The sequence below is a fragment of the Mustela erminea genome, chromosome 1 (genome assembly GCF_009829155.1).
Source record: "Mustela erminea isolate mMusErm1 chromosome 1, mMusErm1.Pri, whole genome shotgun sequence".
Classification (NCBI taxonomy): domain Eukaryota; kingdom Metazoa; phylum Chordata; class Mammalia; order Carnivora; family Mustelidae; genus Mustela; species Mustela erminea.
In genome coordinates, this window is record NC_045614.1 from 22,363,299 (window position 1) to 22,384,028 (window position 20,730).

Consider the following 20,730-nt stretch of genomic DNA (forward strand, 5'->3'; position numbering starts at 1 on the left):
AGAGGCTACAGGCCGCCCGCCTGGCCTCGCCGCCCGCGTCTGAGTCCCTGCCGGGCCCAGCCCGCGCGGCGCCTCCTCCTTGCTCTCCCTCTTCTTCCAGTCTGGGTGTCTCTCTTTGCCTTTCTCCATCTGTCTCCGGGCTGGGCGTGGCTCCAGGCTCCACCATTCCCCCCCTCTTACCGCCCCGCCCTTACGCCCCTCTGAGTCCCCTCCCCTGGTGGCTCCTTCCCGGTCCCGTCGATCCGGGCCCCTCCACAATCCAGACGCCACCCCCGAGTGGGGGCCTGGCCAGGTGAGGGGACGGGGTGGAGGAGAGCCGGGGTGGAAAGGCAGGAGGTGGGCACCGTCAGAACTGTCCCACTTCTCCGACTCTCCCATTTGTCCTTGCCTGGGAGGGAAGAACCCCACTGAGCCCCTCCACTTCCGCCCAGCTAGAAGGATCTGGTGGGGTGGGGGGGGGCATCCTCTTCTCTGGCCCCTACCCTCTATGGTTGGACTTGACTCCTTGTGCTGAGTCGCCTGTATCTGGGCATGTAGGTATATGATGTGTTTGTCTCTCCCTCTGTGTTCTTTGTCACTGTGTCTGTGGTCCTTTTCCACATGGAGTGACTTGCTTGTGTGTGTGTGTGTGTGTATGTCTGGGTGTTTCGGGGCTCTGTGTGCCCTTTGCAACTCTGTGCGTACTATGTCCTGGTGTGCTGGCACCAGACTCCTGTGTGTTGGTATGTGTGTGTGTGTGTGTGTCCTTGTATGCCTGTGTGTCCCTTGTGTGTCTGGAGGGTCCTGTGTTGCACACTGGTTTGTGCCGTGGTGACCCACTGGCCATATACTTTGAGCTGTTAATTTGGGGAGCCAGTGGTGTTGGAGTGTCAGCCCCTCACACTTATGAGTGTGTCTGTATGAGTGTGGGTGTGTATGTACACTCCCTTGTCTTCCTTTCCTGCTGCCACAGAGCTGCTGTGACCAGGCTGACCTGGTCACTGAAGGAGGGGACGGGTCCTTTGAGTTTCCTCGTTCCTGCTGTGGACGGAGCTGGGGTGTGGTGGACAGGCCAGTAGAGGGCAGCTCTCTGTGTATGTGTGTGTGTGTCCCTTGCACGCACACTGTCTGGTTTGGACAGTTGTACCTGGCTGTAGAATGGTATAAGAGATCTGGTGTGTTCTGAGCTGTGGTTGGGAGTGTGTGGGGCGAGTGTGTGACTGGTGGGGACTCACAGTCTGACAGTATCAAACTGCCAGTCTGGGAGTTAGGGAGTCCCAGTGATTGTGGGAACTGAGAGAGTGGTACCCCGGTTGACAGCGCTGGAGGGAAGGTGAGAGCCCCAGTGTGTGTGAGAGCAGGGGGGAGGCCATGAGGTGTGCATGCTGCACCTCAAGCCCAGCCCCGGCTCCTGGGGAGGCTGGGGAAAGCCTCTGTCTCTCACCTTCCTCTGCTCCCCCCGGTTGAGGGGGACCGGAGGGCAAGTCTTCGCGTTTGCATTGTTGTGACCCAGACCCCAGTCTCTGGACCCAGGAAAGATGTGGGCCCCAGTATTCACTGTGCCTCTTATGGGCAAGGGACGGGAGCTAACCTTCTCTAAGGCTGCGGGAGTCCCCTTACCTGCAGAACAGAAAAAGTTGCTGTGAGGACTCAAGGTCTTAGGTCACTGGGCCTCTGGCACAGGCTTGGCTCACAGGCAGAGCTTAGCACATGCTAAGTCTTACTTGGTGACCACTGACCCCGCCCCCAACTGTATGGTCCCCTGGGCTAATAAAAGCCCCAATAGTCCCCAACCCAGTTTCCTGTCTGTGATGTGTCTGTTGCCCGTCCCGTGCCCTTGACCGCACTGCTTGCAGAAGGGCAGATGGCTGGCAGAGACCTCATGAACCCTGTTCAGCCCAATTGACGCCTGCCCAGTTTCAGCAGCACTGATGGAGGAATAGGGCTGGGGGGGGCGTGATTTGGAGCTTGACTGCAGGGTGCTGACACCGTTTAGCTGCCGCAGCTAATTGAAGTTTAAATTAAAATTAGGCATAAAGTACAGCTAGGCCTGAAGGTGCGTCATTCTGCAGGGAGTGGTGATGGGGGTCTTCAGCTGAAGGAGGAGCCGCCCTCTGGTGGGAGGGGGGAGTCTTGGGTGGTCGGGCTTGCAGGAAAAGTGCTCAAGTCTTTCTGCCAGGAGACCCGGGATACCTCGCTGCCTTTGCCATTCCTTCCTTCTAGGATCTCTCTGGGCCTCAGTTTTTTCCAGCTGCATAATGGGCCCAAAATTAATAGAATCACCTGGACTAGAAGGTGCAAAACAAGGATAAGAAAGTGCCCCTGTTCATTTGGTACACCCAATGTGAGCCCAGCACAGGAGACGTCAGGCCATGTCACTAGGGCCTTAGAACTTCCCTGGGGAGATGTAGTCTCCTCATTTTAAAGATAAGACAGGCAGAAGCTCAGAGAGATTGCCCCGGACCACAGAGCAGTGGCTGGCCCTACCGTGCGGTCTCCTAAGTCACAGGGCGACCTCTTGCAGACAGGAAGATTAGGAAACGCTTTCTTGCTACGCCTGTAGTCTGGAGATGCTCCGAGGGCTGACACACAGTGATCCAACCCCTAGCATGGAGAGGACACATAGCTGGTGTCTTGGAAAAGTTGAGCCCAACACCCCGTTTCACAGGAGAGAAAGCCGAGTCCAAAGAGGCGGAGGTCTCCAAGCCAGACGGGGCCGACTGAGGGGGAGAGCCTGTGTGGTGGTGCCTCCCAGCTCAGCTGCTTCCTCTTGTTCCTGCAGGTCTGCCTGGACCCTGCCGAGGTGAGGGCGGTGGGCCTACCTCTGGTGGTGGCTGTGTGTTGGTGGCTGCAGCAGGAACCAGCACTGAGGGCAAGGGGGAGCCAGGAGCCCCAGGTAAGACTGCATCCTCCTGGACATGGGGACAGTGTGCATGGGGTGGCCCTCCTCTTTGGGCTCTTCCCCTTCTGCTGTGGTGGGGGCTCGGTGGGGTGTGGGGAGGGTCCCACAAAGCCTTCAGGCTGGGTATGGGGCCTGGGTGCCCGGAGAGGGCAGCAGTTTGCCTGGAACTCTGAGGCCTGAGCCTGCCAGCACTTTGGGGTGAAGAGTGGGGCCGCTTTGCTGGTCAGTTAGAAAGAAGCTGGTGTGTGTCCCACGGCTTGGAGGTGGGTGTATCAGCTTTTCTGTGGTCTCTTGGTGTGGCCTCAGGCTGTCTTCATCATTGTCACATTGGGTTGGATATCACGCTGAGAATGGAAAGAGGTCTCCTGCATTCTCTTCCACACCCCAGTTCCTTCATTTCTCCAGGCTCTCTGGGGCAGAGGCGAGCCTCAAAAATCCTCCTCCCCAGCCCCCAGATTCTGGGTGAGTTAGGGAAGGCTAGGGAAGGCTGCCCTCTCTCAGGCCCCTTGTAAAACTAGAGATTCCTTTCTTTGGGACCAGACTTGCCTCCTTTAGCCCGTATTGCAGTGAAAACAGTCCCGCGAGTTACCCACTGAGTGTCCAAAGTCCAGTGGACAAGATTCTGTGGGTGTGGTGGCATTGCTGACGGCACCTGGAACCTAGGGAGTGACACTGGGGAGGGGGCGGCCAAGGTGGTCTTTCTTCCAGGAGGCCTCCCTGATCAGCCCCCACTCCCCTTCCCACTGTCTGTTGGGCACCTATAGGTTTGGGGAGGGGGTGGTGAATGGACCAGTGGGGGCTGGGCTCTCAGAGCTTAAGTCTGGGAGGCAGGGGAAGGAGGAGGTCAGGGTCTTGGCTCCTGGGATGGGAGTGGAGACTGAACAAGGCCAGGGTCATCCCTGGGTCTGCTGTTTATTCAACTTAACCACCAAACCCAGAGGGCAGGAGGTAACCTGTTCTTGGCTGGCTGGGGGCCTCCGCTCCCTGAGGTCAGGGGGTCACCCTCTCCCAGCACTGAGCCTCATTCCCTAAGAAGTTCACCCAGTTCGTCTTGCAGTCAGCCCACTTTCAAAGCTCAAACATCACGTACCCAGCTGGCGCAGACCTCGGAGTGCTCACACAAGGACATAGAAACGGAGCTGCCCTCAGCGCCCGTGCCTACAAAGCCTCGAGTGCCCACACACACACCACACATGCACGCACAGGTCCACGGCTTTTCACACGCACTCTCCCACAGGCACGCTCAGGCACGCATGCAGATGCTCGCCCAGTCATCCTTGCACACAGAAGCCTGCTCACACACACCACACTGCCCATTCTGGGTCAGGAAGGGGGAGTCCTCGGTCAGGGTCATCACCCCCGCCTGCGACCGGCACGGAGGGTGAGGTTTGAGGTGTGGCTGTGACCACAGGTGCTCCAGGCGGTCCAGCAACACTGGGCAGTGTGTTCTGCCCCGGCGGTCACCCGCCAGCCTGCTCACCTGGACCGGACCCCAGGCTGACCGGGACTCGGTACAGAGGAGCTGGGGATGAGGGCGAGGGACCACATGAGCTGTGCCAGCACTGCTTGTGGCCGCTGCCACAGAGGAGGAAGTGGGCTGCTTGTGGTCATGGGGCCAAGGTGCTCGCAGGTGGATGGGGTTCCGGTCAGCCCCTCTGTCCCCCATAGCGTCCATGCCTGGTGGAAGAGGGGTTGCTGGGCTCTGGCGACTGGGAGGCAAGCAGGCTGCTTCTCCCAGGGCGGTGTGTGCACTTGCCAAAGCCTGGGCCCAGGGAGAGGCCTGTCCATCCGAGGTGTTTCCGGAGACTCACTTCCCCTGGGCTGCCCAGGAAGTGGTTTCAGAGTGGGACTGACCAGCCCGCTGTCTGTGGCCTGCCCCGCCCTGGCCTTGCCTGTGAGGGGAGCAGCGCCTGGCCCGTGGGTTAGGCTGACTGACCAGGCTTCCCACGCCAGGGCTGATTGGGCCTTGACAGAGGCCCAAGGAGAGGGGTCGTGGGGTGAGGCCATGAAGTCCCCTGCAGCCCCCAAAACCCCAGTTCCTCCTTCCCTCTGAGCTGTACCCTGAGGCTCAAAGCCTAACTGGCAGGCACGGCGGCCTTGTGTGAATTGGCAGCCGCTGAGTTGCCTCTCTGGGATTAGGCAGCTCCGAGGAGCTGTATGAAAGAACCTGGGCAAGTGGCTTTGGTTCCTGGTGCCTCATTTTTTTTCTCTGACAATGAGACAATGATGGCATCCATCTTCATGGGCTGGTGCCGAAAACTACAGATAATGTATGCAAAGCGGTGAGCGTCGTGCCTGGCACTTTATTAGTGTTTAAAGATTGGAATCTGTAGTTACGTAAAGCACTTAGCCCTCGGTTTGTGGTAACTACCCCAGAAAACAGCAAGTGGTCTTGGTGATGGGGTTAGTATTGTCTGAAGTCCTGGACCCCCGCCCAGCATCACAGGGCCTGGTGGCCACACAGCCCGGCCAAGCAGCCAGGGCTCAGGCTCTCTCGCTCCCCCTCGCGTCCGCCTCCCACTGGCAGGCCTGCAGGGTGGGAGCCCGGGTGGAGCAGCTGCGCCCACTCAACAGCCCAGCCCCCTCACTGCCTTCAAAGGGAGAAAAATAGCTCTCATGACAAGTGGATGCGGGAAGAGAAAGGCAGCTGCCTGCTGCCCCCTCAGGCCTCCCCCTCCCCCTCTATGGTCCCCCACGGGACTCTTGGAGAAGCTGAGGCTGGTGATGAGGGGCGGACGGTGAGCTCTCCTGCGGGCCTGCCTACCCTTCAGAGTCTGCCTGTGAACTGGGAAGGGGGTGGATATCCGGGGCCTGGGGCTAGAAATCCCCCGCCTCCTGCACACGTATCCCTATCTACATCCTTGACACTTGGCAGCTGGTGGTGGGGACCTGCCTAGCGTAAGGACCTGCAGAGGGTCAGTGCAGGGAGGGGGAGCCTTTTGCTAGAGTGTGGGTGTGGTAATGATGGTGGTATGGTAGGCAAGGGCCCCGAGAGGGAGGGAGGGAGCTGGGCAGGAGCCTGGGCCAGGACTGTGAGCCAGGGCATGCTGGAGGTTTAGGAGCAAGACCTCTGTGGGCATCAGACAGGACCTGGGGTCGAGTTCTCACTTGGTATTTACTAGCTGGGTACTCTTGAGCCAGCAGCTGGACTGCTTTGAGCCTCCGCGGCCTCATCTGTGCAATGGGCAGAGCAGGGAGTTGCCATCAGAGACCTAACGGATAAGGAAGAAGCCTGTGTTTCAGGGGAGGGGGCAGGAAGACAGAACAGCAAGTGCAGAGGCTCCTAAGCAGGAAGGAACCCGGCTGCTCAGGGAACTGAAAGGGGTCACTGCGGCTGGGGCAGAGGAATGAGGGGAGGGCAGTGGCTGAGGAGGAGGTCAGGGAGGTAATGGAAGCAGCTTGGGTGGGTCAGGCCCAGGAGAGGCGTCTGGGCTTATTGGAAAGGGAGTGCTGAGATCTGCTTTATGGGGGAGAGGGGCTGTGGGGCCAGAGCAGAGGATGGAAAGCAGGCAGGTGCAGAGCCTGGGGAAGGTGTTGGTGCCAGGATGGGGACAGTGGTGGAGAGGAGACGACTTCAGGGTAGAGTGCAGGACAGAACTGAGAGCCATGCGGTGTGGGGAAGAAGGCTTCCGCCCTTCCCCCACCTCCCACCCTGCTAGGAGAGGAGGGGGCACTTGCTTGCGGAACGCCAGGAGGCCGGCTTCACATGTATTTGAGGACCCATAGATCCCGGTGAGGTTGGGGCATCAGGTGGGCCCACAGGCAGGCCTGCAGTTGGGGGGCCTGGGCTGAAAGTGGAGACCTGAGAGTCAAGAGGTAGCAGGCGAGCCTGGGCAGGGGAGGATGGGGTTCAGATGGTCTTTGGTGGGGAAATTCTAGAGGCCCTGGGTACAGGGCTGGATGGCTGTCCCTCGAAGGTCCCTGCCAAGGTGTCCAGGAGGGCAGGCTTGTGGTGGCTGAGCCACTGTTTTCACAACAGCCCCGGAAGCTTTGGATCATGTCACCGGCTTGTTGGGTCAACAGGCACAGTGGAGCGGCAAGGCCAGATGTCTGCTTGCTGTGGGCTGCAGGGGCGAGGAGCGGGGCCAGGGCAGGGGTGGGGGGAGAGAGGAGGATTGCAGGGGCTTCCAGGACCAGGGCTGGAGAAAGCTTCTCAGTCTCCATTGTTAAGACGGGGAGACTGAAGCCCTGAGGGAGACAGCCGCTAACCCAGGGTCAGCTGGGGGTTTCAAGCTGCCTTTGCCCTGTCGGGTTTCTTTCCAGGGCAGCAGCTCAGAGCTGGGCACTATAGGGGTTGGAGGCTCGAGGAGCCCCTTTGCCCACTGATCCGAGAAGTTTAGGGTGTACCTGTGGCGACAGGAAGATGGAAATGGGCAGTGGGGCGGGTGGAGAGAGGGCCCGGTGTGGGGCTGGGATGGCCGTGGTGGTGAGGATGATGCTCTTGCACTCAGGACAGCCTCTAAGGCAGGGCAAGATCATTCCCTTTTGGGAGGAGGTCAGCGCGCTTTGGCCAAGCTCACGGGGCCCTGAGGGCCTATCGGGTCTGAACTAGACCTGTCCAGCCCACACCCAGGCCCCCACTGCTGAGTTCCCATGTTCACTGTCTGCCGCGGGATGGGACAGCATGGCCCTGCCTCGCTCCCAGCTCCTCCCGGTCCCCAGAGTGGGGAGGTGCGATAGGGGCCCTGCTCACCTTGTAGGGATGGACGGCAAAAGCCTTTGGGGGGATCTCACCTCTTCGATGTCAACAAAGGGGAGAGCCATGGGTACAGAGGGACAGGGTGGAGGAGTGGACGTGGGCCCCCCCTGTGGAGGCTGGCGGAGCCCTTCCCCTGCCCGAGACACACCCATGCCCTCACCCCACAGGAGGCCAGGTGGCCCGTTCCAGGTTTAGAACTGGAGGGTCCCTCTCGGCCTCCCCCTGGGGCTGCCCCATCAGCTTTGTGGTTTTGGATGAATTGCTCCGTCTCTCTTTGTCAGGTTCTGCCCAGTGAGTCTGGAGCTCAATGGTGGTCACGTGTCGGGCGCCTGGTATGGCTGTCCTGCCCGCAACAGGTGTACGCCCTCCCCTCCTCCTGCACGCCAGGCCCGTGACTGCCACCTGTGACCCCCTAGCCTTGTCCTCGGCCTCTGCGGTCCCCTCAGACAGGTGGGTGGAGAGGCCTGCCCGGCTCCGTGCCTGACTGGTCCACTCCTTCCCTCTTGCACTTTGGACTTTGCTCTGGGCCAGGAGGAACTCTCTCTGCCTCCCTCAGTGGGGAGGCCAGGGCCTGCCCAGCACCCGGCTGCCCTTCTCTCCTTTGCCATTACCCCAGCTTTTTTACCTCAGAAAAGCTCCGTTTGGACTTCCCTGGTGCCAGCGCCTCGTCGGGACATGTGTAGTCCTTCCAGGCTTCTGTGTTTATGCCTGTGTCGGCCTGGAGCATCTCTGTCCGTGTTTACCTTACGCTCTTGGCGTGCCGTGTGCGGCCGGATCTCTCTGTGCTGGGGAATGCGTGAGGGCGTCAGTGTCCTGTGTGGCCCCCGCGTGGGCCTGGATGTCTGTCAACATGTGAGAGCAGGGGAAGGGGGGTGGTTTCTTAGTGTGTGTCACTGAGTCATCATAGGAGTGTGCGTATGTGCCTGTGGTCACGTGTGTCTAACTGCAAGCGGGGTTCCCCATGCGTGACTGTGTGTTTGGGTTGGTGGGTGTGCCCATGTGTGCACACATGTGTGGTTATTCTGGGAGAGGCCCTAGTGTCCCCCCCCAGCCCAGCTCCTCACAGAGGCCCCCTTGTCCTCAGTCTTGATGGGGCCTTTGTTCCTCCCTTGGGGGTACCTGGAGCCCTCCCTCCCACCGAGCCCAGGCCTTTCCCAACCTAGGACTAGCTGAGTGACTCAAGGCCTGGGGCTGGTGTAGACTTTGCCCCCGAGAGGGCCTAGCCTCATCCCCGTGCCTGCCGTGTGCTGGCAGGAGCGAGTGAGCCCCTGAGAGTAGGGTCCCAAGTCTTGCCCCTCAGACTCTTCCAGCCCCTCTGGCCTGGTGAGCCAGCTGCACCCCTGCACGTCCATCAGAGGGAACCCCGTCATGATCCCCATCACACCCCAGCGCCTCTCACTCCGTTCCTTGCACTTACTGCCTGAGCGGTGGTCATATCGTCCTCTGATACATATTTATGTGACTGTCCCCACCAAGCTGTGAGTTCCATGGCCTGGTGTGTCTTATCACTGTGGTGCCTGCCAGTGGGGCCTTCGTGACTAACGGCCCTCCAGCCCATCGTGTGCGGGCTTCTGTCGCCACCAGCCCATGTTTTCCTGGGAAGAGGGCCCGTGTCCCTTGTTGGCTCTCAGGGCGTCGCCACCCCTTTGGCTATTGTAGAAGCTTCATTCATGCTGCCCAGGTCTCACCTGTGACTCCCACTGGATCCCAGCCCAGGAGTAGGATTTTTTAATGTCCCCAGGACATTCAGCTGTGTAGCCAGAGCTGAGAAGCCAGAGCCAGGGGCAGAGACTTTGCCCAGAGAATCGACCCAGGTCCCCAGCATGAACTTCCCAGACAGCTGCACAGGGTGCCTGGGGGAGGTACATGGGGTAGAGGAGCAGCCGGCTTTCTCAGGGAGGAGGCAACAGTTCCCCAGGGTTGGCTTTCAGAGCTGTCTGGAAGGATATATAGGAATTAGGGAGGACATACTGGCTGAGGGAATAGCATATGCAAAACAAGGGGGCTAGAAAACAAAACGGGAGTTCACAGAGTAACCAGAGGCGAGGTCTGAGCTGGAGAGCAGGACACAGCCAGACTGAGGTCTGGGCTTTCTCCAAGGGCAGTGGGAGCCCAGGAGGTTCCATGGGTTGGGGAGGGACCAGGAATGGTAGCAGCTGGGTAAAAGGAGAAGAATTCACTGCCCTGGTTGGTCTGTGTGGTGTGAGGGAGGGGCCAAGAAGCAGCACAGTGAAGGGGTAAGGTGCTAGATCTGGGGAGGAGCAGGTGTTGGGAGCATCCCCTGCTCTGGGACTGGACTGTGACCTGAGACCATAGTAGGGCCTCCTCCCAGGACAGGACTGGGCATAAGGAGGCTGGGGCACAGGCCCTGGTGGAAGGGCATGAGAAGGGCCTTGCTAGCCCTTCCCCTCCCCCACCTCCTGTTCTTCTTGCTGAGCCCATTTCCTGGGTTGTGAAACCCCTGTGGCCTCCTTGACTTGCTTCTGTGTGGGAAGGCCATCTGGGGAGGCCAGCCTCCCTGTCAAGCCCGGCCCCTTTGCCCTGTTGGAGCTCTGCCCGAGCCAGCCAGTCCCTCCTGCTGCTCACACTGCCTCTCACTGTCCTTCCCTCCCACTGTCTGGGCCTTGTGTGTCCTGCTTCATTCATCCGTCAAGGCCCACGTGGGCTGCACCTTGAACTCCCCCCCAAGGCAGGGTTTGATCCCTAGGAGAGCCCGGGCTGACTCTGACTCCCGCTTTGCTGCCATCTCCAGCCGGCCTTGACCTGCAGCAGGTGGTGCCTTCATGCACAGGCAGGGGCTGGCCCCAAGGTTGGGCAGGTATGAGTGAGAAAGGGCTGCATGGGGGGGGGGGGGGCGCATCTTCTGCCCCCAGCGGTCTGTTCTTGGAAGAGCAGATCCAGCTGGTGCCTCAGCTTTGCTGGCTGGGCTGGCTTTGCTTGACCTCAGCCTGCCCCCTCTTGTTTTCCTGGCGGACGTTCTGAGAGAGCCTCCCTCCACATCTGCTCACGCTCCCCAAGAGCCTGGCTAGGTCTCTCTTCTCAGGGCCCCCTCTGCTCCTCTGTCCTACCCTGTGACCTGTGAGGCAGAATCCAAGGCCAGGGAAGGGCTGGGGTAGAGGGGACCAGGTTGCATCTGGGGGCCTGGGGACTCTCACTGCAGGACGTTGCCCTTGGTTTCCCCCTACCTACGAAGAGGAGGTGGGTATGTTCGTTTCTAAAGACCCATCTCTTAACTCGTTGGGTTTTATTTCTCACCATTAATAAAACGATTTTCAAACAAGTTACGCGTGATTGCAGTAGAAAAATTAGAAAATACATTTTTTTGTTCCAGATGACACCCCTCAGGCCATGTCTCCCACCTCCCCCCCTTTGCTGGAACACACTTGCGTGCATATGTGTGTGGAGATATGCAGCATGCACACTTGTCCTCTGCTCCCCGGGAGCTCCAGCCATCGTGGCCGCTCTGGCCATGTCCTGCCTGCCCTGGCTGGCTGGGAACAGGTTTCCATTGCCCTGGAGGAGGCTACCTGCCTGCTCTGGTCTGGCCCAGCATTACCTTTCCTTCCTTCTGGGTGGCTGGTCTAGGGCGGGGGTGGGGGGGTGTGGGAGGCGCAGAGTCCGTGGACCCTCATGCCCTGGAACTGGAATTCAGGACAGCCAAGGCTTCCCCAGGTTTTGATAAGCAGAGGCTGGCCTAAGGGGCTGGGACAGGAGGGAAGGGAGGATTTCAGGGGTCAGTATGACCCTCGTACAGAGGAGGAGGAGGTCTTCAGGGTTAAGCCGACAAGGTGTCGGGCGGACAAACTCTGGGTGTGCCCCAGGACGCCGGCTCCTTTACCCTCTCCTTTGCTCCTCTGTCCTGTGTGTGTGCGTCGCTCCTGGCATGTTTCTCTGTCTCTCCCTTCATCCGTCCTTCCTGGCTGGGCATACTGGAAAGGACATCAGGCAGGCCTGAATTCAAATCCTTGTACCACTGCCTGGCTGTGTGACCTTGGGTAAGTCACTTAGCCTCTCTGCACCTGTTCACTCATCAGTAAAATTGCCCCTTCCAGGACAAGCACAGGGATGAAGTGAGCTAATGCCATGATGAGGTTAATCTGGCATGTGTTGGCCTCGGGGACAGATGGGTCCTTCTTTGAAGTGGGGGTGCTGAGACTCAGCCCTAGATCTTCTGACTCTGTCCGGTGCTCCCTGCTTCGTAAGGCTGCTTTTGCTGTGGGTTGGAGAAGAGGTCAGTAGAGATCAGGAGCCCTCTGGCTCCAGCTGGCTCCAAGGAGCAGGCGCCCGTGGAGGTCTGTGGAGGTCTGCCCTTGCCACCTCCACAGCCCTGCGCGGCAGCCTGGCGCTGAGTCAGTGGCCTTCCTTTGGGGCCTGTGGGCCTGGGCCTATTTGCATGGGGGCTATAAATAATCGGCACACCTTGCTTTTGTGCTGTTTCTTCACTCTCTGTTTCCCCACCAAGCTGAGACTCTCTGAGAGGTAGATGGGGGGCGCTGGGTCTGCTGTGCAGGGGGCACCCAGTGTGCAGGGCCCTAGACCTCTCCCAGCATTACATGGTGATGGAAGAAGATGCCCGCTCACGGCGACTGTCTCCCTCCTGGGGTCTGGGCAGTACAGCTAGGCAGAGGGCTCACACTCTAGTTTTTGTCTAGAAAGTCGGGGCTAACCCTGGGGTCACTGCCAGGTAGCCCCAGGGCAGCCCACAGAACCCATGGGTTCCCCTCCTCGCAGCCTGGCTGTACAGGTTTGGGGCAAGAGCTGGGGCTTGCTGTGGTCGTGGTTTCCTTCCAGTGGCTTTTAACTGAGCAGCAGCTGCTCTGATCATCGAGAGCTGGAGGGCAGGTCTGACTGGCAGCCTACAGGGCTGGGCTCTGCCTCCCATTCCGGGGGCTTCTCTGATCCGTCTCTTCCATGCACCCCCGGGGCAGTCCTCATGGTTGGTTCTTGCGAGGCGACCTAGAAGTGGGAGAGGTCATGGAGCCCAGGGGCCATCTAGGTCCGGGGGAGGCTGTGGGGAGGCAGCTTGACCCCTTGCCCAAAATGGCCAGGTCATTTTGCCACTGGGCTATCCAGACCCCCTCTCTCTCAGGAACCCAGGTCCCCTGCGGCACAACCATTGTTTCTTTTTCCCTGCCTGACTGCCCCCTCAGCCTGCGTTCTCTGAGACATTCGGAGAGCCCATCAGTGCCCCACCTCGGTCTCAAGGTTATCGTGCTGGGAAGCACGAGACCCAGCCATGTCTGCTGGGGTCAGGGCCTAGGATTGTGGGAGCAGACTTAGGGCAAGTGGGTGTTGTCCACAGGCCCAGCTGATCATTCTGGATCCCCCAGGGAGAACTCATCTGGCGGCTCCACAGCTTGGAGCCCCAAGCCCAGCCGGGTGGCAGGAGGGGCACCGTGTCCATTTTGGCCTGAGAGCTTGGGACATTCACCCAGACGCCTGCATGTAGTCAGCCAGGCCCACGCAGCTTGCTTTTGTCTTCCACATTAGCTCAGGGCCCACCACATGCCACCCACACACACCTTCCCCATCTCACATACTCACACGTGCCTGAGCCCAGGGAGGAGCCCGCAGCCATCCACGGCCGGCTCCTCCTCCTCACCTACCAAGAGGTGGTGGTGGTTGGCTCAGCTGGTCTTAAGGCTGAAGGCTTTGGGACCTGGCCTCAGATGTGAGCTTCCAGCTTCCAGCTTCCACACCGGCTCCCTCTGAGGCGGAGCCAGGCCTGGGCAGGAGACACGGAGGGCAGACCCCTCCCCTCTGGCTGCGGGCCGGAGAGGGCTAGTAGGGCCCCTGGGCTGGGCTGCAGGCTGAGGTCAGTATTTCCCGTGAGCTCATCTGGGCTGGGAACAGCAGAGCCAGCCATTACTCTGGCTGCCTTGCAGAGGAGCTGGGGGACCCGTCCCAGGGGCCGGGGGGCCGCTGCACATGCACACGTATGTGTGGGGGGTTGGGGGTGCGTGTGTGAGGCCGCCGCCGTGCTGGCTTGTGTTCAGGAAGGCGTGAGCACGTATGCGTGTGTGTGTGTGCATGAGTGTTGGCTCAGCCTCACTCCCGGAGCGTCCTCGTGTGTGCGGCTCAGAGCCAGGGCGCGTGTGCGCCTGTGGGCTTGCGCGTGTGACCGTCCTCCAGGAACGACAGCACGGTCACCTACATTGGTGAGCCTCGATCTGAGGAACAGCTAGGAAGAGGGAGATGCAGGGCTGACCTGTGTGGGCGGAAACACAAAGTCAGTGTAGGTTCAACATTAAAATAGTTTTATATTTGGCCAAAAAGAGTCTGAAAGTGCAGGCGACCTCTGTGGGGGAGCGCACCTGGCCCTGAGGGGCCCCAGTTCAGAAGGCGAGGGGTGTGGCCTGGCCTCTCACTGCCCTGCTCCCTGAGTGGACTGGCTGCCTCCTGAGTGGGACCTCGGCTTCAGCTTCTGGCTCAGCTTTGGGCTTTCAGTATCTCATTCTGAAAAGTGGGGGTGGTCTTCTTGGCCCTGTTGGTCTGCTTGAGTAGTTAGGGGCAAACTTTGGAACCAAGAAGGGCTGCAGGGTGGCAGGGGTGCCGTCCTGCCCGTCTCTGTTGGCATGTGCTGGGTGCCTGGCCCGTGGTAGGTGCAGATCCATGGGGTATTAAAGGACGCCTTAAATGACCCCCCCAAATAAATGGCTCGAGGTCACAGACTCACCCACCTCCAGGGCCCAGGTAGGTTTTGGAGAGTAGAGTACAGAGGTCTGGAGTGCACTGGTGGGTACTCAGTAAAGGGGGCTGTGCCAGCCAGCTCTCTTACCGGGGATGCCACAGATCTAGACTTCCAGAAAACCGCTCGGGTTTCCCACTGGCAGCTAGAACTAGTGCCTTGCCAGCACACTGTGGAGGCCAAACTGAATGCAGTGAGAGCCCCCGGGAGCCCCTGAGCACCTCCCGGGGCTGGCTCTTGCCGCCCAGCCTCACCCCTTCCGTCTCCGCAGTCCCACCGCAGGCCCCGGCATGGCACCGTTCCTGCGCATCGCCTTCACCTCCTATGAGCTGGGTTCCCTGCAGCCCGCCGATGATGCCAGCCAGCCCTTCTGTGCCGTGAAGATGAAGGAGGCGCTCAGCACGGGTAGGACTGGGAATCGGGGCCCAGCGGGCGGCCCCAGAGGGCCTGGGCCTTGTTCCCCTGGAACTTCCTCACGCTCCTCTCCCTGCCCAGCCTGGCTGTGGATGCAGGACCGTAGTGCCCATAGGGCCTCTAGCACTGGCTACATGGATCCATCCCCAGGAGGGGGATGGATGTGGCGGGGGCGGGGTGGGGGAGACATGCTTCTGGCTTCTCCCCTGTTGGGGGTGTCCCCCAACAGTTTCCTCATGTCCATCTGTGTCAGACTCTACGCTGGGCCCTGAGGACACTGCTGTGCTCCAGGGCTGACTTGACCCTGCCCTTGTGGGGCTTACGGTCGGTGGTCAAGTATAGGAGACACTGAGTCCTGTGATAGGGAAGCCCAGAAGAGGCCCTGTCCCAGGCTGGGGTCAGGGAGGTCTTCCTGGAAGAGGCAGATATCTCACACCATTCCTTTTGGCTTTGGTCCTCACCCGCTAAACCCCTGACTTACCCCTTAGGTCTCAGCTGAGCTGTCCCTTCCTCCAGGAAGCATTCCCTGATCTTAGGCTGGGCCACACACCTGACCATGACCCAGACCAGGTCTAGACCCTGGCCCTGCCTCCTTTGGTCTCATCCCAGCTGTGATTTAACGTTTACTTGAGGGATTTGTGGGCTCGTCATGTCTCTGTCCTGGACTGGGCTCTAGGGGGACAGGCACTGGTTTGTCTTCTCTTTCACCGTGTTCCTCACCTCCAGTGTTGTGGGCCTGCAGTGTGTTCACTGAGAGAGTGCATGAGGGGAGGTGACAGCTAAGCGGGGCTGAAGGAAGAGGGTCACAGGATGAGGGAGCAGCAGGAGCAGAAGCCTGGAGGGGGCACCTAGCTGGGCAGCCTAGAGGAGCTGCTGGCAGTTTGGTGTTCTGGAGTGTTAGGAATGACAAGCTGGAGAGGTGCACATAGCACGGTAGTGAAGGCTGAGGACTGAGAAGAGCCTCAGGAGGGCTCTCGGGGCGGGGGTATGGGGAAGCCAGGCGGCCTCGGGGGTTGAAGGCTGTGGGGACCTGGGGAGGGCAGGAGAGAGGGGCCCAGCCAGACCTTTGCCTGGCCGTGTTGCAGAGCGCGGGAAGACGCTGGTGCAGAAGAAGCCCACCATGTACCCCGAGTGGAAGTCCACATTTGACGCCCACATCTACGAGGGCCGAGTCATCCAGATCGTGCTGATGCGGGCAGCCGAAGAGCCCATGTCCGAGGTGACGGTGGGCGTGTCGGTGCTGGCTGAGCGCTGCAAGAAGAACAACGGCAAGGCCGAGTTCTGGGTGAGGGCGTGGGGGCGGCAGCCGCGAACACACGGGTGCAGGGGGTGTGCGTGAGGGCGCGTGGGCTGTGGGGGTGCACGCGCGTGTGCACAGCGTGGGGGTGGGGCGTGCGGCTGCACAGTGGTGCCTCCATGCGTGCGTGGGGTGTGGGTGAAGGAACACGGCTGTAGGAGTGCATGCGCGTGTATGGGGTGGATGAGGGCACGTGGGCTGTGGTGGTGCACACGCGTGTGCACGGGCCCCGTCTGGCCTCCTGAGCAGCTCTGTAGCTGCTCCAGCTCTGCGATCCACCGGGTCCCAGCTCCTCTGAGTCTGTGTCCAAATCCATTAAGGACCCTACCTCGGGGTCAGTTGTTCAGGGAAATGAGCCACTGGATGCCAAAGGCTTCCTGTAGTGCTGGGCACATAGTGGGTGCTCAAGAGAGTCACCCCCACCCCTACACCTTCCTTCTTCCCTTTTAGTTTCACAGAAGCAGGATACGCACATGGTAAAACATCTCAAAATGTGTGTGCGGGGATGTCCCAGCCCCACCACCAGGTCCAGACCCCCTCTCAGAAACATCCGTCATCCCAAGTTCTGTTGGAACCTTCACAGGTGTTCGGGGTGCAGGCGGGCCTGAGGGAGCACAGTTATGTGGCTTCAACAGTGAGGGCATGGGAGAAAGGGAAAGCCGAGGACCACCACTCACCCGCTGGAACCCGGCCTCCACACGTGCACCTGGCCACATATCCCTCGTGGCCACAGGATATCTGTGCTGCCTGGGTGTCTCTTGCCCCCTGGGGTCACCTTTGGGCTCCTGCAGCTAAGATGTCCCCATGGGAAAAAACCCCAGACCGTCAGGGACTCTGGTCAGCCTCCCGTGAGGCATGAAGGGACCAGGCCAGGAGAGGAGTTGATGCAGAGCTGTACCAGCCCTTGGCCGGTCAGGCAGAGATCCTTGCTGTGCTCTCTGTCTACTCTGCCGAGGGACAGTGTCAGGGAGCAGGCATGGGTCCTGGGAGAGGTGAAGGTCCTGCCTTCGGAACTGTGTAGGGGGACTGGGCATGCAGAGCCCCCGCCATGGAGAGTACCAGCGTGGGGGTGTCAGCACACATCTGTCTGTCTGTCTGCATGTGCAGGGACTGGGGGAGGGGGGCTCTATTCTAAGATCCTTGTCAAGGGGGCAGCAAGGGTGGGGCTGGGGAGTTTCCCTTCCCACTCTGTTCCTGGGCCCTGTGGCCGGCCTGGGTGTGAGCTGGATCCTTTCACTTCCCCAAATGTAATAATACCCCTGGGTTGGGGTGTGGGGGCGGGGCTCAAGGGCGGGGCCATGCCCACACTGGGCAGACAGGTGTCCGGCCCAGGCTGCCAGGACTCCCTTAGCCTTGGGGGACCAACCATGGGGGCGGGTTCTGAGTCCAGCTTGGCTGGAGCCCGCCCTCATTGACCCCCCTGCCAACCCTCACTTCTGCAGCTGGACCTACAACCCCAGGCCAAGGTGTTGATGTCTGTGCAGTATTTCCTGGAAGATGTAGGTAAGACCCTCCTGCCCTGGGCTGGGGACGTAGGTTGAGAGGCTGGAGCTAGGGCTGAAGCTCAGGGAAGTTGCCCCTATCAACGGTCTTCCCAGAGCCACCCTGGGAGGGACTCCAGGAATGTTGTCCTTCCCGGGGCTGGGACGGACTTCACGACTCCACGGTCCCCAGATTGCAAACAGTCCATGCGTGGTGAAGACGAGGCCAAGTTCCCAACTATGAACCGCCGTGGAGCCATCAAACAGGCCAAAATCCACTACATCAAGAACCACGAGTTCATTGCCACCTTCTTCGGGCAGCCCACTTTCTGTTCTGTGTGCAAAGACTTCGTCTGGTAAGGGATGGCTGTGACTGCCGGGGTGGGGTGGGGCAGGGAGGGCCCAGAGCCAGCCCTGACCTTGCTGGGGGATTTGTCTTTCAGGGGTCTCAACAAGCAAGGCTACAAATGCAGACGTAAGTGTCTTCTCGGCCCAGCTTGCATGCCCACCGGCGCCTATGTATATACTTGGGGGAGCCTGTGTCCCCTTGTGAGGACTGTGTGCGTGGACAGGGTCCCTGTGTGCCCGTGTGTGTGCTCAGGGGAGCCCGTGTCCCCATGTGAAGACTGAGAGCCCGGACAGGGTCCCTGTGTGTGTGTGTGCTCAGGGGAGCCCGTGTCCCCGTTGTGAGGACTGTGTGCCTGGATGGGGTCCCCATGTGCCCGTGTGCATGCTTGAGATTTCCCCTTCAGAATGTAGGTAGGAGAGCCACACCCAGCGGGGCCAGGGGTGGGGGGGTTGTTGCTGTGGCTCACAGAAGCCAGTTCCCTTTGTCTCTTCCCAGCCCACTCACGCTTGGGAGCATCGCCCTGGCAGCCCAAATAGGCCTCAGTGCAGGATTTACACAGAATCAGTCAGGGCCACCCATCACGGCTCTGTTCCCCCAGACAGCTGAGGCGAACTTTTCCAGTCCACCCCTGGCTGCGCATGTGCTTCTGTGGGGACACGTGTTTGCCTAGGTACACACGTACACACATGGCGATGGTTCCGGACACAGGCTCTGGAGCCAGATGGCTCGGGTTCGAGTCCCGGCTCTGCCACTTCCTACCCGGAGGGCCTTAGGCAGAAAGACTTAACCTCTCTGTGCCTCAGTAAAATAGGGCTAGGAACCATTATAAAGATCAAATGGGGTAAAATATATAAAGCTGCATTTTAGGCGATAGACACAATAATGATTCTGTACTGGGAGTTCCCTGTTCTTACGTATCAGTATGTGTGTCGCAGGCTCTTTGTGTTGGGTGTGTGTGTGTTTGTGTGTGTGCACATGAGCGTGAGCGAGAGCTTAGGACCTGTTTGCTGTCCTGGTTCCTCCCTGCCGGCGGTCCTCTTGCTGCAACACTCCATGCCCCTCGCAGCCGCCCCCCACTGCCCACTAGGCCCCCTTGAGCCACCCCTCATCTCGGAGACCCTCCCGATTGGCCTGTCCTCCCTGCCCCTCCTCTTCCCAGGCCCCTCCTGCCAGGGCGGGCAGGAGGAGAGAAGAAGCCAGCTGTGGGCCCCAGGCCCGTGTGGGGTGAGGGTGTGGGCGGTCGGGGAGAACAGCGGCTTTGTATAGAGGGCCTGACCGGCCCAGCGGCGCCAGCTCACAGCTCTGCTCCTCCCGCTGCCTCCCCCCACCCTCGGCCTGTGCCCCCTCAAGAATGCAACGCTGCCATCCACAAGAAATGCATCGACAAGATCATCGGCCGGTGCACGGGCACCGCAGCCAACAGCCGGGACACCATAGTGAGGCTGGGCCCGGGGCGGGGACCTGGGGGGGCTCGGCCAGCAGGGAGGGATCCGGGCTCTCCCCAGCCTTTCCCCGTAGAGCCCACCCTTCTCCCCATTTTTCCTGGTCCGTCCTGGGACTCCTGGATTGCCCAGTCCCCGGAGGGGGAGCCCTGTCGGGCATCTTGCCCTGCATGGGGTTGGGGAGAGCTAGGGGTTGAGGAAGGAGCTGGCACTGGTCTGGGACCCTCAGCCTGTGACCACCCCTGTCTCCTCCCCAGTTCCAGAAAGAACGTTTCAACATCGACATGCCGCACCGATTCAAGGTTTACAACTACATGAGCCCCACCTTCTGTGACCACTGTGGCAGCCTGCTCTGGGGGCTGGTGAAGCAGGGATTAAAATGTGAAGGTGCGTGTCCCCCAGCTTGGGGGCTAGGGCAGGACAGAAGGGCACTCCCCGCTGGCGCCTGCCTACCCAGGTTTCTTAAACTCCAAACAACTCTGACTGCTTTTGCCCTGTTCCTGGGGGAAGGCCTTGATGCTGCCCCCACCCCCTGCTGGCCTGACTGCCTCTCCCATTTACCTGCTGTGTGACCAGGAGGGCCCACCTCTCTAAGCTCAGTGTCCTCAAGGGTAAGGTAGAGTTAGAGTAGAGTACGGCCCAAAGAGTCATGGGGGAGGGGGGCGCAAGGCCTGACGCACACTAGCAGGTGTTCAGCAAATAAGCCTCATAGACCCCTGCCCCCTCTCCAGGCTTTAGCGAGGCAGAAACAGGAGAAACGCCCCCTCCCCCACACCCGCACAGAGGGAAAGTGACTTGTCTCAGTTGTCCTAGACATTCCTTAAAGGGTTTTGAATTAGGTCTCATAGCTATGGCTTTTTCTTTTTCTTCTTTAAATAATGAAAAATTTGAAGTGCTCGGGATGCTTCAGATGGATTTATTTCTAAATAATAGAAATACTTAGAAATTAGAAATCAGAACAGGAAACCCAGCGGACCGCACCAAAGCTCTGGTTCTTCCTACCCTCTTCCCTCCTCCTCCCTGCCCTTGGCCGAGCCTGGGGGAAGGGAGACAGTTCTTCCAGAGCTTGCTGGTGGCCTATTGGGTCCCGCCCCGGGCAGGGGCTCTGATGGCCCTGTCTCCTTCACCCCAGACTGCGGCATGAATGTCCACCATAAGTGCCAGAAGAAAGTGGCCAACCTCTGCGGGATTAATCAGAAGCTCTTGGCGGAGGCGCTGAACCAAGTGACCCAGGTGGGCAGGTGCTGTGGGAACCCTGGTGGGGGGCAAGGGGTGATTATAACTTGCAAATACCCCACTTTTGGAAGATCCAGTCCCAAGATTTAGGCAGCAGAAGGTAGTGAGCTTGTTCTCATAACAAATTATTTGAGCAGTTCTTGACTTGGTGAGCCTGGAAGAACACAAGGTTGGAATGCTTGGAACTAAAAGTGTGTGTGTGCGTGTGTGTGTGTGTGTGTGTGTGTGTTTGGGTGTTTAGAT

The 20,730-nt window shown here is 59.8% G+C and overlaps 1 protein-coding gene across 2 annotated transcripts in view; it reads left to right on the forward strand.

The window, feature by feature from the left end:
* PRKCD (protein kinase C delta) overlaps nucleotides 1-20,730 on the forward strand; it is a 28,376-nt gene that overhangs the window by 754 nt on the left and 6,892 nt on the right. The window contains exons 2-10 of one of the 2 annotated variants that reach the window (XM_032322198.1): nucleotides 2,762-2,875; nucleotides 14,540-14,673; nucleotides 15,768-15,967; nucleotides 17,422-17,482; nucleotides 17,654-17,816; nucleotides 17,904-17,935; nucleotides 19,160-19,245; nucleotides 19,509-19,638; nucleotides 20,384-20,484. In XM_032322198.1, coding sequence (XP_032178089.1) covers nucleotides 14,559-14,673; nucleotides 15,768-15,967; nucleotides 17,422-17,482; nucleotides 17,654-17,816; nucleotides 17,904-17,935; nucleotides 19,160-19,245; nucleotides 19,509-19,638; nucleotides 20,384-20,484 — 888 coding nt within the window. In that variant the 5' untranslated portion in view covers nucleotides 2,762-2,875; nucleotides 14,540-14,558. Of the gene's footprint in view, nucleotides 1-2,761; nucleotides 2,876-7,875; nucleotides 8,031-14,539; nucleotides 14,674-15,767; nucleotides 15,968-17,421; nucleotides 17,483-17,653; nucleotides 17,817-17,903; nucleotides 17,936-19,159; nucleotides 19,246-19,508; nucleotides 19,639-20,383; nucleotides 20,485-20,730 lie in introns of those variants that run through there. The other variant, XM_032322191.1, reaches the window with a different exon arrangement.